This window comes from Ananas comosus, unplaced genomic scaffold, assembly GCF_001540865.1.
Source record: "Ananas comosus cultivar F153 unplaced genomic scaffold, ASM154086v1, whole genome shotgun sequence".
Lineage (NCBI taxonomy): Eukaryota > Viridiplantae > Streptophyta > Magnoliopsida > Poales > Bromeliaceae > Ananas > Ananas comosus.
In genome coordinates this window covers 8,428-22,987 of record NW_017890523.1, presented here as the reverse complement: position 1 = coordinate 22,987, position 14,560 = coordinate 8,428, and the positions used below count along the sequence as shown (strand labels likewise).

General features: G+C 40.1%; 1 protein-coding gene across 3 annotated transcripts; it reads right to left on the bottom strand.

Annotated features, from left to right (window-relative positions):
• Nucleotides 1–5,304: 5,304 nt before the first annotated feature.
• Nucleotides 5,305–10,345, bottom strand: LOC109703787 (putative disease resistance RPP13-like protein 1). 3 transcript variants are annotated; one of them, XR_002214011.1, is made up of 2 exons: nucleotides 6,224–6,389; nucleotides 5,305–5,547 (listed from the first exon to the last, which is right to left on the bottom strand). XR_002214011.1 is itself a non-coding variant. In XM_020224503.1 (2 exons), the coding sequence occupies exon 1, from the start codon at nucleotides 10,182–10,184 to the stop codon at nucleotides 6,516–6,518; it is 3,669 nt and encodes a 1,222-aa protein (XP_020080092.1). In that variant the 5' UTR covers nucleotides 10,185–10,344; the 3' UTR covers nucleotides 5,305–5,547; nucleotides 6,508–6,515. The 3 variants fall into 3 exon arrangements, 2 of the variants coding, with proteins under 2 accessions (XP_020080092.1, XP_020080093.1); XM_020224503.1 differs by lacking the exon at nucleotides 6,224–6,389 and adding an exon at nucleotides 6,508–10,344; XM_020224504.1 differs by lacking the exon at nucleotides 5,305–5,547 and adding an exon at nucleotides 6,508–10,345 and having other exon boundaries at nucleotides 6,377–6,430.
• Nucleotides 10,346–14,560: the final 4,215 nt, after the last annotated feature.

Sequence of the window (14,560 nt, the reverse complement as noted above, 5' to 3'; positions counted from 1 at the left end):
TGTAGTCAATACAGAGCCGCAGGCTTCCGTCGCTCTTCCTTTGGAACAAGACTGGTGCTCCGTAGGGTGCCTTCGACGGCCTGATGAAGCCCGCATCGAGGAGGTCCTTCAGTTGACGCTGCAACTCCTCGAGCTCTGGCGGGGCCATGCGGTATGGTGCCTTTGCTGGTGGCTTTGCTCCTGGCTCGAGCTCGATCGCATGGTCCACCTCCCGCCTGGGTGGAAGTCTCTTGGGCAACTCCTGGGGCATGACGTCCTTGAACTCCCCCAGGACAGCATCGATCACCGCTGGATGGTCCTCCTCCTCGAGGTCCTCGTCGCTCACCTCGCGGATGGCCGCAAGATAAGTGATCTCTCCGCGCTTTACCCCCTTCCGCAGTTGCAGAGCGGAGAGGGTGTGGGTTGCCGCTGGCTCGCTGCGGCTAGCCAAGACCATGCACGGGGCTGCCTCCTCCATGATGCTCAAGGCCCCGAGATGCGGCATCGGGACCGCTTTCGATGAAGCTAGAAAGTCGATGCCGAGAATGACTTTGAAGTCGTCGATGGTCGCGGCGGTGAAGTTCGCTGTACCCGACCAGGGTCCTACAGTGATCGTCACCCCTTTGGCTACTCCCACGACAGGCTGTGCCACAGAGTTGACAGCCTTGATCTTGCTCGTGTCCTTCTCGAGTGTGAGGCCCAGCCGTTTGGCCTCAGACTCGGCGATGAAGTTATGGGTCGCTCCCGTGTCCACGAGCGCACGAGTGGCCCTCCCGTTGAGGGTCACGTCCACGAACAGCAGCTCCTTCTTGAGCGGTTTGTTGCTTGCCTGCCCCTGGATCGCTCTGACGAGTCACAGCGCGCCCATCTTCGTCTCCGCTTGTTCCTCGCTCTCCTTAGCTTGGATGGTGTTGACGGTCTTCTTCTTTGGGCAATCTCTCGCCCAGTGATCACCCCCGCAGATATAGCAAGAGATCTTCTTCTTCTGCAGGGGGCCTTTTTGCTCTTGGCCCTTGTGATCACGCTGCTCACGGCGGTCTCCCCCACCCTTGGCCTTGCCTGCCTTAGATGGTTTGCCACGAGCGAAATCCTGCTTGTCATACTCCAGCAGCTTCTCCGCCTGAGCGATAGCGGAGCTCACGTCTTTGACGTCTCTCGCCACGAGCTCCTTGTTAGCCCACGGTTGAAGACCGTCGAGGAAGCAGAACAGTCGATCCTCCTCGGCCATGCTGGTGATGGCAAGCATCAGTTTGGAGTACTCCTTGACGTACTCCTTGAGGGATCCTGTATGCTTGAGCCATCGAAGTTGCCTCCGCACCAAATATTCGACGTGCTCGGGGTAGAACTGTGCCTTCAGTTTGCGCACGAAGTCCTCCCAAGTATCCAGTTTGCATTGGCCCTTCTCGGCCTCTGCGGAACGTCGACGCCACCACAGCATCGCGTCGTCGGTGAGGTACATGGAAGCGGTCTGGACCTTGTCCTCCTCGTCCTCCATCTTTAGCGCCTTGAGATAGCGCTCCATGTGCCAAAGGAAATTGTCTATCTCCTTCTCGTCGCGCGAACCCTTTAAGCATTGGGGTTCAGGGACGCGAACCTTTGGGGTGTACTCCTTCTGCGTTTCACCGCCTCGAGCCACCGCCTTCTCAAGGATAGTCACTCTCGTCTTGAGGTCCTCGACCTCGTCGACTCGAGTGACTAGCTCCTCGATCAAGCTCGTCCGCTCCTCGTCACGACGGGTGATGTTGCCTTGGAGCTTCTCAAGCTCGCCTCGAAAGGTCGCCATGGCAGTGGCGACGCTCTCCTCCATACTGCGAACATCGTCATTGAAGGAGTTAAAGGTATCGGCCATTTCGGTGTACCTTTCTCCCACCTTCGATAGAATGTCCTCCAACAGTGCAAGGCGGTCCTCGACCGACGCGGAATCCTTCGTGATTCGCGTGTCCTTGCCCTTGCTCTGCTTGGAGTGTTTCTTTGGGGGATCACCCCCAGCGTCGACAACCGCGGCATCGGATGACGACATGGCTCCTTCTCGAACCGGCTTTGATACCAACTGTCACGGACTAAACGAATTTGCTCGCAAAAGCCCGTGCGGCGCTCGCCTTCCTCCGCGAAGTGAGCAAGCCTGCCTCTCTACTTGCTAAGTTAGGACCTCACTCGTCCTAGACTAAGTACAAGAGAAAGATAAGAAGAAAGCTCTTCTATTACTTTAAACTTGAGAATACAAATAAGGATTCTGAAATGAGAGGGGGTGGAGGCCACACTATTTATAGGCCACTCGCCACCCATAAAGCAAATGACAAGATGCCAAATGGCATGAAACTACAAGCCAAAAGAGGAGGCCAATAAATAGGCTACGGTCTCCCAAGGGTCCTAATAAATAAGCATAGAACTCGAAGAGTCATACATTTATTGACTACTTAGAAACTCTAAGGGACTCTTGACCCTCCGGCATCCGCGCCATCAGCCTCGAGATCCACGTAGAAGCTTCTAGAAGATTCCAAGCCAAAACCTCCGTCAGATGTCCGCTTTGGAGTTTGGGCGATTGCAAAGCGAAAATAGCGGAGAAAATCTTTATGTCGTGACAGGGAGCTCCACCAACCCGGATCCGTTTGCATCCCTAGTAATTGACATAAGTTTATGGCTCATCATATATATATATACTAGTGTAGAGACCCGCGCGATGCAGCGGGTAGATAATAGAAATAAATTTTTAATATTTTAATAAAATTTATATTTACAACTTATAGGAAGCTATACCATGTTTAAGCACAGTCAATTTGCATGACTAAATTCAGTTGTTAAAAAAATAAAATAATAGTTAGAAGCATATGAAATACATAAATAATAACTTAACGTATCTGGCTTAAGAAAATTTTGGTTGGCGTCTCAGGCTCTAAATCTCCGCATCATACTTTTTAATCTACGAAAGAAATTTTGCCCACAACAGTGTCTACTCAAAAAAATGATCATAATATGAAAATAAAACAAAAAACATCAATCTTAAAAAAACTAATATTTTTTTGGAGCACTTCTCTTTCTCATCCAAATCTCATACATCTTCTTAATTTTCAGCTGGTAGTTGCTCCCTGCGCCGAGTCATTTCTGGATTTCCATTGTAACCTATGAACAAACACCTCATCTGCATCACCAAACTGCGATATCTAAACCGACACAGTCTTACCATCACATCAACCACAGAAACCCTAATTCTTAAACAATTTGATTTACCAAAAAGTTCCTGCAATTCTTGAGAAGCGAGCTCCCGCGCAACATCCCCGCGAAGAGGAGGCTAGGACGGCGCTCCCCTCGGCCTAGTTGCCGGCGCGCGGGAGCCGTGCGAGGAGGCAGCCGAGGCGGCGGCGGTTCACGGCGAGCGACGACTCCAGTGCAGACTAGCCCAGCGAGCACTTATATGGGGCGTGGCTGGACTTTACAGGACGATATTTTTTGAAGGAGACAACGTTCTTCGCATGCTCTTCTTCTTCATCATCCTGATAATCTTTGTTAACACAATGAGATAGAGAGAAGGAGATAAGTGTGGGGTGAGAGATTAGATGATAATGTTCCTTTTTCCATGAAAAATAACATGTCATGCAAGAAAGAGGGGGTGAGGGGATTAATGGTGGAGGGGAGTGGATTGGAGTTACAAAGCTCACTAATTGGTGAAATATAATGCATGTAATTAAATGTGGAGAGGTGAAAGATTGAGCATTTAGAAGTGGAGATTAATAGTGGAGGGGAGTGGATTGGAGTTACAAAGCTTACTAATTGATAGAATATGATGCATGTAATTAAATGTGGAGAGGTGAAGGGTTTAGCATAGCATTTAGAAGTGATGATTAATGGTGGAGAGGAGTGGATTGGAGTTACAAAGCTCACTAATTGGTAGAATATAATGCATGTAATTAAATATAGAGAGGTAAACGGTTAAGCATTTAGAAGTGGAGAAGAAACGTAAATTTTATATTGGGGATTCATATAAGAGATGGATATTATCTATTAACCTAAGAATGAAGGGTTTCTTGCCACGTGGCAAGAAATATTGTGGATTCATTATGTTTAATAGATATATAGAGTAGGGCTAGAATACTTGTAAAAGTATCATGGGGGTGATACTTGTGTGTTTTTAGCCCTTGGTTGGAGAGATGTGAGGTTGAGATGATGGTGATAGATGGTGGTAGGTGGTGGTAGGTGGAATAGTATTTAATCCAAGGGCTATTAATAATCAAAAAGTAGATCCAATGGCTTAAAACCTAATAGTACCATGATGGTGATACTTGTAAAAGTATCATAGCTCAACTCTCTCTCTCTCTCTCTCTCTCTCTCTCTCTATAAACTTTCTCTCTCCTCTCTCAGCTCGGGCTTATTTACTCTCTAGCCGCAAGGATCGAAGAACCATCCACGGACTCAAGTTACAACTCTCGCTAGTACATCATCACGACTTCTAGGTCTCTCTCTCTCTCTCATCTACGTTGACAAAGATTTCATCAGACCGAGTTTATTCTTGGGGAGCATCAGTTTTGTTTCGTATAAGAAAAAAGACGAATCTTTCCGCTGTGTGTGGCTATCGAAATTAATATATATATATATAATTATATATATATATATATATAATATATATATATATATATAAATAGGCTAAAATGTAATGTCAATACTATTAGCTCTGCAAGATTCTACATGTCACATACACCAATTTAATATTTCGAAAATAAGCAACTAATAAAATTTTACACAAATATAAAAGCCGATTAAATTTCTATTGCTGTTAAATTTTTGTGAGAAGGCCTTAATTTCATAATATATAGACTCTCATAACCTCAACATCATTGTTAGTTTGTACTGTCAAATTAATTTGCATGCAACACACATGTACTGTACATAAGTCTATAAGCGTAAAAATTTATGTGTCACAAGGCTAAAATGCACATATACTTATTATGTTTTTAATAAACGATCTTAAAAAGTATCTGTGGCAATACTCAAAAAATCAAAAATATATAAATTGCGCATTTCCCTTGATCAAGGTTTACTTTATACACAATAAACTATTCAAAAAATTGGAAAATAACAGTAACAACATAAATATAGTGTAGTTGTACTACATAAGACAAAATTAAAACACCCAAATTCACATACAAACACACTAAATTTCAGGTTTACAAGATCTTTAGTTTCACCAACTGTGAGAAAAGACTAAAAATAATAATAATAATACATTAAGACAGAAAAAGATATAACATAACATTTAATGACCACAACGCGCGCAAGCCACGGAGCACATCCCTCTCACAGCAATCACCAACCAAAAACACCCAACACCATTTAACAATCCACACAATAGCAATATATATATATAGAATAGCATACCCATTAACAATTTTTTTTTTAATGTTTTCATTTTGTTTTTTTTTTTTTGCTTATTTTTTTTTCTTTTTTTCTTTTGGATGGCCAAACCAACTCTTTGACAACAATTAACAATCCACACAATAGCAACATACATACCCATTAATAAATTTTTTTTTTCCCCCAATCTTCAGAAGCTAAAAAAAGCCCATCATCAATTACCTGCAGAAAGATGGTGAAGCAGACATAAAATTAGAACACTAAAAAGTGAGCACAATGAGAAATAAAGTGATACATAACGTTCAAATACATTAGAATGATACAATTTGAATTGCAAGATCATGCATGAATCTTGTCATTTGAATTTTGGAATTCATAGAAAATTACTGTAAGAAAACTGATATAAAATACTTTTTGACCACACTTTTGAATGCATCTGAACCATGTTGATTTAGCATTAAGATTTGAGAAGGACAGCGATTAGAGAATACGACTGTAGGATTAATGTATCATAACTGTGAAATAACCGTTGTACTCTAAAAGGTTAAGCTATCAGAGAACGGTGTTTAAATATTTTTATATTTAACACTCCCCCTCACGTCTGGGCTCGAGACTTTTTAGTCGGTCCATGACGTGAGCTTAAATTAAATGGGAAGAAATTAATATGCTAAGAGCCTGACGTAACTCGAACTCAGAACCTCCTGCTCTGATACCATGTAAAATAACAGTTGTACTCTAAAAGCTAAAGCTATCAGAGAATGGTGTTTAAATATTTTTATATTTAACAATAACACCTTCAATATAAACCCCAATCCTAGAACCAAATTATATGCTAGCACTTTAATACAGATTCTATATTTGATGGCCTGAAAGAAGAAAACTTGAAAGAGCAACTTACATAGAAGTGCATGATGAGTACGGAAGCGAATGCATCCACATACTAGTCGGTAGATAGACGAGTGATTATAAAGCATATCAATCTAAAACTCGGTCAGTTCATCATCTTAATTCTAATCTCAAAACACACATGCAAGGTGTAGAAGAGTTTGAAGTGCTTCAAGATTTTTGCAGATTCATCAAGAGACTGTGATTAACTTCTGCACTACTGAGGAGAAAGAAAAGAACAGAAAGATCAGGAATTCAAAGTTTGCCGATTTGTAAGAACAGGAAGGCGATACGTACCTCTTTTTCTACATTACAGAGCATGTTTCGAAGTTGTCTTCTACAGGGATGCCGCCAAGCATACGGATGCGCGAACGGGGGTCGATGTTTATGGATTGCGCCTCTAAAATCGGACATCCGCGTATTCCTAAACTTTTGAGTGACCTGGGCAAATTCACCACTGCCTGCAGATTTGAGCAGTTCTGCAGAATGAGATATTCTAGAGAGTGCAGTTCCTGCAAATCCACCGAGAATGAGACGCCAGAACAATCCAGGATACTCAAGGAGTGGAGAGATCGGAGGTTGCGAAACTGTAACGATGCCGCTCGTGTACGACATCGAGTAATCGTAAGACGAGATAGACGTGGCAAATTCGCATTGGCTAGGATTGCATCTACATCTGCACAATACTCAAAATGGATATACTGCAACGAGGATGGCAGCACAGCATTTTCAATGTCCAAGCAGGGGCATCCGTTTAGAAGGAGATTTCCGAGACGGCGGAGGGATCTTATACCACCCAGCGAAGTGAGAGCCCAGCAGTTGCTCAGAGCTAAAGTTTGGAGTGATTTTAAGTTGGCAAGGACGTCCGCAGACGGTAGACGGGTTATCATTTTGAGATCTACTAACAACAGCCGCGTAAGGGAGGGGAGGTTTTGTTGTAGGCATACCGACAATGCGTGGTTGGTAATGTTGCATCCCTGGAGCCGGAGCCTAGTAATGGTAGAGGGCAAAAGCAATTTGGCCTCATTTTGTCTGCTGTAAATTAATTCTGTTTTTTGCTCATGCGTCTCCAACCATCTCTCCCACACAGCAGCAATATCCGCATCGGCGGCAGGCACAATGTTGCTATGCTCTCGGCCATTCATCCCGGCTATGAAATTCCTCATTTCTCTTTCGTTGTGGACTAAGTCTTCTTTACGTTGGTGTTGGAACCATTCCTGCGTCCTGTTCCTCATGACCTCTCTTATGCATCTCTTGTCATCTTGGCTCAACTGCAGGTCTTCATTTGTTACGAAGGTGAGAAATGGCGCGCGAAATATTGTGAATTCTTGAAGTCTCGGAGGAAGGGTGTGTAATGCTTCAAGTCTAGTAATATGCCAAAGCTCGAGTGATCTGCAATAAGGGTAAAGCTGGTCCATAGGTGGGAGCTCTTCAAGCATTCCACACCTCCTCAGCGCAAGTTCTTGAATGTTGGATGTTTGATTTTCGGGCCACGACGGTCCTCGATACCCATCTAGATGAAGGCTGGTAAGATTGGGAGGCAATTGGAGACTCTCAAGAATTTCAGCATCCAAAGTAGAATTTACATTGTCCTCACCGTCGTGCCATACCAATTGGAGCGAATCAAGATGCTTCTTTTCTTTCAAATCGGCGGCAATGGCGCTCTCCTTGCTCTCAACATTCTCAAGATTATCAATGCGCAGGCGTCCTCGAAGTTCGTTCAAGTTCTTTAGTTGCTCCAGCTCATATCCTTTTTCATTTCTCACCTGAAAATTCTCTAGGCCTTGCAAGGAAGTTAACTTGCCTATCTCGGCTATGCCAGAAGGCCGTAGATACCGCAAGCCGACCAAGTCATTAAGGCGTGCAGGAAGCGAGCTAACGTTTTCTACTTCCAACACATGTAGCTGATACAGAGTGGACACCGACTCCAGCAACACGAACTCGCCAGCACCTGAAACTTGCAGGATGCGAAGGTGCTTCATTTCACTTATAAACTTTGTCAAATTTTCTAAATTTAATCCCGAAACCAGCAGCACGCGCAACTTTTTTAAGCTCTTGAAGATGCCGGTCGCAACATTTTTGTCTGAGACGACGTTTTCTCCTTTCGTGACGATTAGGGTGCGAAGTTTCTTCAGTTTGCAAATTTCCTCCTCCTCCTCATTCAGTTTGTCAGCCGGTATGCACAGATGGCGAATAGTCGATGGGATCTGGCTCCGACGATTACCTTCTATTCTAACACAATCACTGCGAGTAACCTTTTCTGCTAGATCATACAGCAATTCATGCAACGTGTAGTAGCAGACAAGCTTACCTGTCCCAGAGGAGCGGCGGAATCTGTTATGACGCTGAATGTAGAATCTGGACACCAAATCATTCAGGTAACCGTCACCTGCGTCCTCCACCCTCTCATTCGGATCATCCGGCTTGATAAAACCCTGCGCCATCCAGAGCTGAACCAGTTCTAAAGCTTTGAACTTGTAGCCTCTAGGATACAGGCGACAGTACGAGAAGCAACGCTGAAGATGTGCCGGCAAATGCCGAAAACTCCACATCAGCGCTTTGGTTTTGTCGCCGGACCAGTCCTTGTCTGCGATCGTTTCCAAATATGCATGCAAATTACCTTGCGAACGAAGGAGAACGGCCAGCTTCGTAGCGATCGTCTTGCCAACCATTTTGGCCGCCGTAGGGTCCTTGTTCAACTTCGCAGTGATTGTCTTGCATTTCTCTTTTAAATCTTCTCTTAAGTGAGAATCGAATTCCCCGCTAGGCAATGCGTATTGAATGAAAAGATCGGCAAAGTCATTCTCTGCTAAATCTTCCAAATGACAAATGTATTCTACAACAGCAGCACCATTAGCAGCAACAATCTTTCTCGGCGCATCGTCCGTTTGAGACGTAACTAAAATCTTGCTCCCCGGCAAACAACAACATTTGCTTAAACATCTGAATAGCATATCCCAATTATTTTCATGGTCTTCTCCGTCGCACCAAACATCATCTATCACGAGCAGGAACTTCTTCGCGTTCAGCTTTTTGTTCATTTTCAGCTGTAGTGCTTCAGGCGTGTTGAGGTTGCCCACGACCATCGTGTCGAGGTTAGAAAGATGGGTATGGAACGTTGCGGCGATATCATCAGGGTTACCAAGATCTTCTTGAGGCTCGCTTGCGATAGCAGCTTGTTGTATGATGTCTTTCATAATTTCGGATGCGTTGAAGTTGCAAGATGCGTGGACCCACATGATGGGATGAAAATGTTGTCTGTCACCTAACTCGCTCCCCAGCTGCTCGCAAACGTACTGTGCGAGAGTAGTCTTCCCGACCCCCGGGCGACCGACTATGGCAATTATTGGTACGCCTGCTGCAGGTTCTATCTTCAAACGCCGAATGATTTCGTCACGATCCTCGTCACGGCCAAACACTTTCGGCGGAGGCAGCGAGATGGTCTGCTTGCTGTCAGGCGCTGCCGCCGCCGTCTGGTCGGGCTGGGCGCCTAACAAGGTGCGGAGTTTCTCGGCTTCGCCGGCGATCTTTTCAAGCTTGTTCAGCCTTCGCTTCAGCTTGATCTTTTGAGGCGACAGCATGTCCCGGCCGCCTTTTATCACCCATTTCACAGGTTTTGGTATGTGAAAAAAGGAAGAAGAACGTACCGGATTAGTTGGCCTCTTAGCACTGCTTGCTGCCGCCGCCGCCTTGCGTCTGAGGCGGTTGTAGTTGAGGAGGTCCAGCGAGTCCTCCGCGCCGTCGTAAGCGTCTTTCAGCCTCTGCAGCCAGCCCTCCACCTCGCTCCGGTGCGGGCTGCCTTCCGCTTTCTCGATCACCGATTTCAGCACCGGGAGGACGGTGGCCCTCAGCTTCTGCAGCTTCTTCTCCGCGTTGATGCCTAAGCTGGCGAAGCCTTCGGCGAGCAGCTTCGCCACGAGGGGAGACGCCACCCATCCCAGCGCCGCTAATCCGATCGCTTCTACTCCCGCCATTCTCGTGCCAGCAAGCTCAGAACAGACAGCTAGCTAGGTAGCTGCCGGCTGAGAATTAACGGCACCAAACAAGTGTGGTGGAATTAAGGCCGCGCCACAACATGTTGCGCCAACTACCCTGGAACAATTTCATGAATAACAATTTGTTCACTCACGAGGAGACGGTTGACCATTTTCTCAAGATTTCTAATGGTGATGAGCTTGGAGATCGACCGGCTGGGGGATAGTGGGGATGACGTGACCACGGTCTGGGACCGCTGGATGACGAAGGACTGAATCTATTATGCATGACAAGAAGAGGCAACTTGCCATTGTTTAGAACTACTCATGCAACTTGTCCATGGCATTGTTGATAATTACTCAACATTCTGTAAAATAATAAATGATACTATTAAATATATATAGCTGCATTGCCGGTCCTTCAAAATATGAGGCATGTGACCTTCGTCTCGAACCTGTTCATATTGTATTTTTTTTTTTTTTTTTTTTGATTGTAAAAGTAATATTAAGTCGTAATTATTGTGGCATCATTAGTCGTAAATAACTGCTATATTTCTTTATATTAAATACGCAATCTTATTAGTCAACCAATTAAGGTTATACATAAAGAAGATTGCTTTTGAGTACAAGGTGTACTGGACAAGCTAACAGAAGGATCATTGTAACTAATTCTAAAAGTTTGAATAAGAAATTAAATAAATTATGAGAATATGATTCGGTACTTTTTTTAAAAAAAATAAAAAATCTCACCATTGATTAATAAGAAAATAAGTAAGCTTTACTAAACTTAGCAGGTTTAAACAAAATTATTTATTCAAGGTTAGTTCTGGTAATTAAATACATACAAATTTAAAGAAACTTTAATGAGTGTCCTAAATTATGCATTAATAAGACACTAATTAGGAAATTATTGATTAACCAATAATTAATCAATTATTAGGCCATTAATTTAGGAATCCTTACTTTAAACTGTTTTAGTTTTCTCAAGATTATTCATAATTTAAATTTATAGACAATTTTAGAAATAGTTTTTATTTCTAAATCGATGAATTTAAATTTAAAAAATGAATACTTAAAATTTAAAAGTGAAATTTAATATAAGACGAATTTATATTACTATGTAAAACTAAATTCACAAATTTAAATCGTGTTATTCGCACCACGTTTAAAAGATTTGCATAAAAAACTTAGAGAGTAAGATTTCTAACAACTAGACTTTCTTAGAGGAATTTCATATTACTATTAAATTAAATTCCACATGTATTAAAAAACTAGATGAACGATTGATATTACTGATCAGACTTGACCTATCTATCAAAAATCTGACCTAGAAACGAATACATAAGAACAATTGGAACTGGTAAAGATAATAAATATTTTAAACAGAATGATAATTTAACTGTTAGAGCTAATAAATATTTTAAATATAATTTTAAACATATAAATTAAAAAGATTAGAATTATTGGTGAGAAAAAAAATAGTTAGGCATTTGAATTCGAATTTAACTAACAATGACAAAACTTATTTCCAAACTCGACCAATTTCAAAAATCCATATCTAAATTCAAAACTGACCAATTTTCCGAAACCCAAAACCAAACCTAAACCAGAAGAATAGAATTCAAACAATTATTTCTGTTTACCATATTTCAAAGTATTTATATAAAACTTAAATTTTTAAAATATAAATTTGAATATAATATTAAATTTAAAATTTAAAAGTAAAATTTAAATTAGAGGAATTTCATATTACTATTTAAAGTTTAAATTCAATGATCATATTGTCAAATCATTTGAAATTTTCCTTATATGAAATGTCAAATTGTGAAAAAGAAAGATAGAGAGAGAAAAAGGAAACAAAGAAAAAATAAAAATTTTGAAAATATAGTAGATATAAAATGACTAAATTGTCCATATATTAAAAGACAAAAATATCCTTTTTTGAGGTACCTGGTAACCGGTACCTCTCCCAAAGTGACTTACTATTGCAGGTCATAATTTTAAAAAAACTAAATCTGAGCCGTTAAATACGCGTGAATGAACGGTAACAAAAAAAAAAAAGTATAGAAGCATTACTCATAAATTAGAGTATGATGACCAAAACGTCACTCGACTCATAGTTTGAGAACCAAACATGCTATTTACCCTGATAATAATATAATATATAATAATTGACACAATTAGGCCCTGGCCCTTATCTCTCTCTATATGTACATATAACCTTTTCTTATAATTAAGATAAAATGTATTGGCACAAGTCCGACAAATAATATCAATACTAATCTATACTTTCTTATTGACTTGAGTCAGTGAACATTGACAGTAAATACTACCTTCTCTAGATAGCAACTCTCTCAGAACTTTGTTCTGAAACCTGCTGGGTTAAGGCTTCTACTAAATATTGTTAGTGACCCAAAATGTGTTTGGTTAATGGGATCAAATCCAACCAAAAATTAAGTTCAAGTTAATAGTTGGATAAACTTCTTTTATTATGTATATATATGTTATATATATATAGCTTTCTAATTTGTGTCTAATATCAGATCTGTCTTAAACAGAATCCACATGGATGAATTAATGTACCCCGTGAATGATTATAACCCCATGCGTGTGGGTAATATCTTGGGCTCAAACTGCTTTAGTTTGACACAAGTCTCGTATAATCTTCGTGTGCTGAGTTACCCTGATTATAACTTAATTTCTGTTCGTAAATTATGAGGAATGTATCATTCATCGGCAACATATGAGGCCCGTTTAATCTGATCATGTTCACACCGTAAAGTGTAACCAAAAGCACAAGAGGTACTACAACAACAAATTTTTTTTTTTTTTTTTTGAGAGAATAGGTAGCACGTTACCCGCTTCATTCATTAAAAATATGAATTAGGCTACAGGGGTGAGGCAACCAGGGCCTCAAGGAAAAAAGAAAAAAACACGTCATAAGAAAAAAGCCAAAAAAAAAAAAAAAAAAAAAAATTACAGCAGGTCTCTCCAAGAATCAATGAGCTGCCTGAGCCTTCGCACTGCTACAAGAGGGTCTAGCTGAGTGTCACGGAAGATTAGGTTATTCCTAGCCTTCCAGATAGTCCACCAGCAAGCTGCCAATTCAGCTAGCCCGTTCCTCCACCTTTGACCACAAATTTTTTTTTTTAATTTTTTTTTTTTGAGAGATAGGTAGCACGCTACCCGCTTCGTTTATTTTTTTTAGAAATAAACTTAGCTGCAAATATAAATCAACTAGGATTCAAACTTGGGTCTTGGATACCAACCACCAAGCCTTTGCCACTTACTCTAGGAACGGTTGGTTACAACATCAAAATTAAAATACTCAAATTTACATACAAACACAACATAAATTTCAGGTTTACAGGGTCTTTAGTGTAAAATTTCAGGTTTACAGGGTCTTTAGTTTACACCGTACTAAACATAATACGTTAAGAGAGAAAAGTATGAAAACATATTATATTTTAAGACCACAATGCACACCATGCACAAAATTAACCGAACCAAGTCTTCGACAACACCTACCGTCCCTAGAGCAAGTAGCAAAAGGTTTCATGGTTGGTATCCGAGGTTCCAAGTTCGAATTCTAGTTGATTCATATTTCCAGCTAACTTTATTTCTCGATAGAATAAAAGAAGCGAGTAGCATGCTACCTATCTCTCAAAAAAAAATGTCTTCGACAACAAAATTAAAACACTCGCATACTAATATGTTAATAATTCTAGGTCTACAGAGTCTTCTGCGCTGTACAAAACATAATACATTTTAAACAAAAAAAAAGTGAAATATAATACATTTTATGACCACAATGCAAACCATGCACACTCTTTTTTTTTTGCTTTTTTTCTTTTTTTTGGCTTTTTTTTTTTTTTTTTTTTTTTTTTTTTTTTTTTTTTTTTTTTTTTTTTTTTTTTTTTTTTTTTTTTTTTTTTTTTTTTTTTTTTTTTTTTTTTTTTTTTTTTTTTTTTTTTTTTTTTTTTTTTTTTTTTTTTTTTTTTTTTTTTTTTTTTTTTTTTTTTTTTTTTTTTTTTTTTTTTTTTTTTTTTTTTTTTTTTTTTTTTTTTTTTTTTTTTTTTTTTTTTTTTTTTTTTTTTTTTTTTTTTTTTTTTTTTTTTTTTTTTTTTTTTTTTTTTTTTTTTTTTTTTTTTTTTTTTTTTTTTTTTTTTTTTTTTTTTTTTTTTTTTTTTTTTTTTTTTTTTTTTTTTTTTTTTTTTTTTTTTTTTTTTTTTTTTTTTTTTTTTGCTTGTTTTTGGCTTCTTTTTTGTGATGGACGAACCAATTCTTATACAACATCAATTAACAATCCACACAAATAGCAATATAGATTACATACACATTAATAAGCCTTTTTTTTTTTCTTTTTTTTTGGCTCC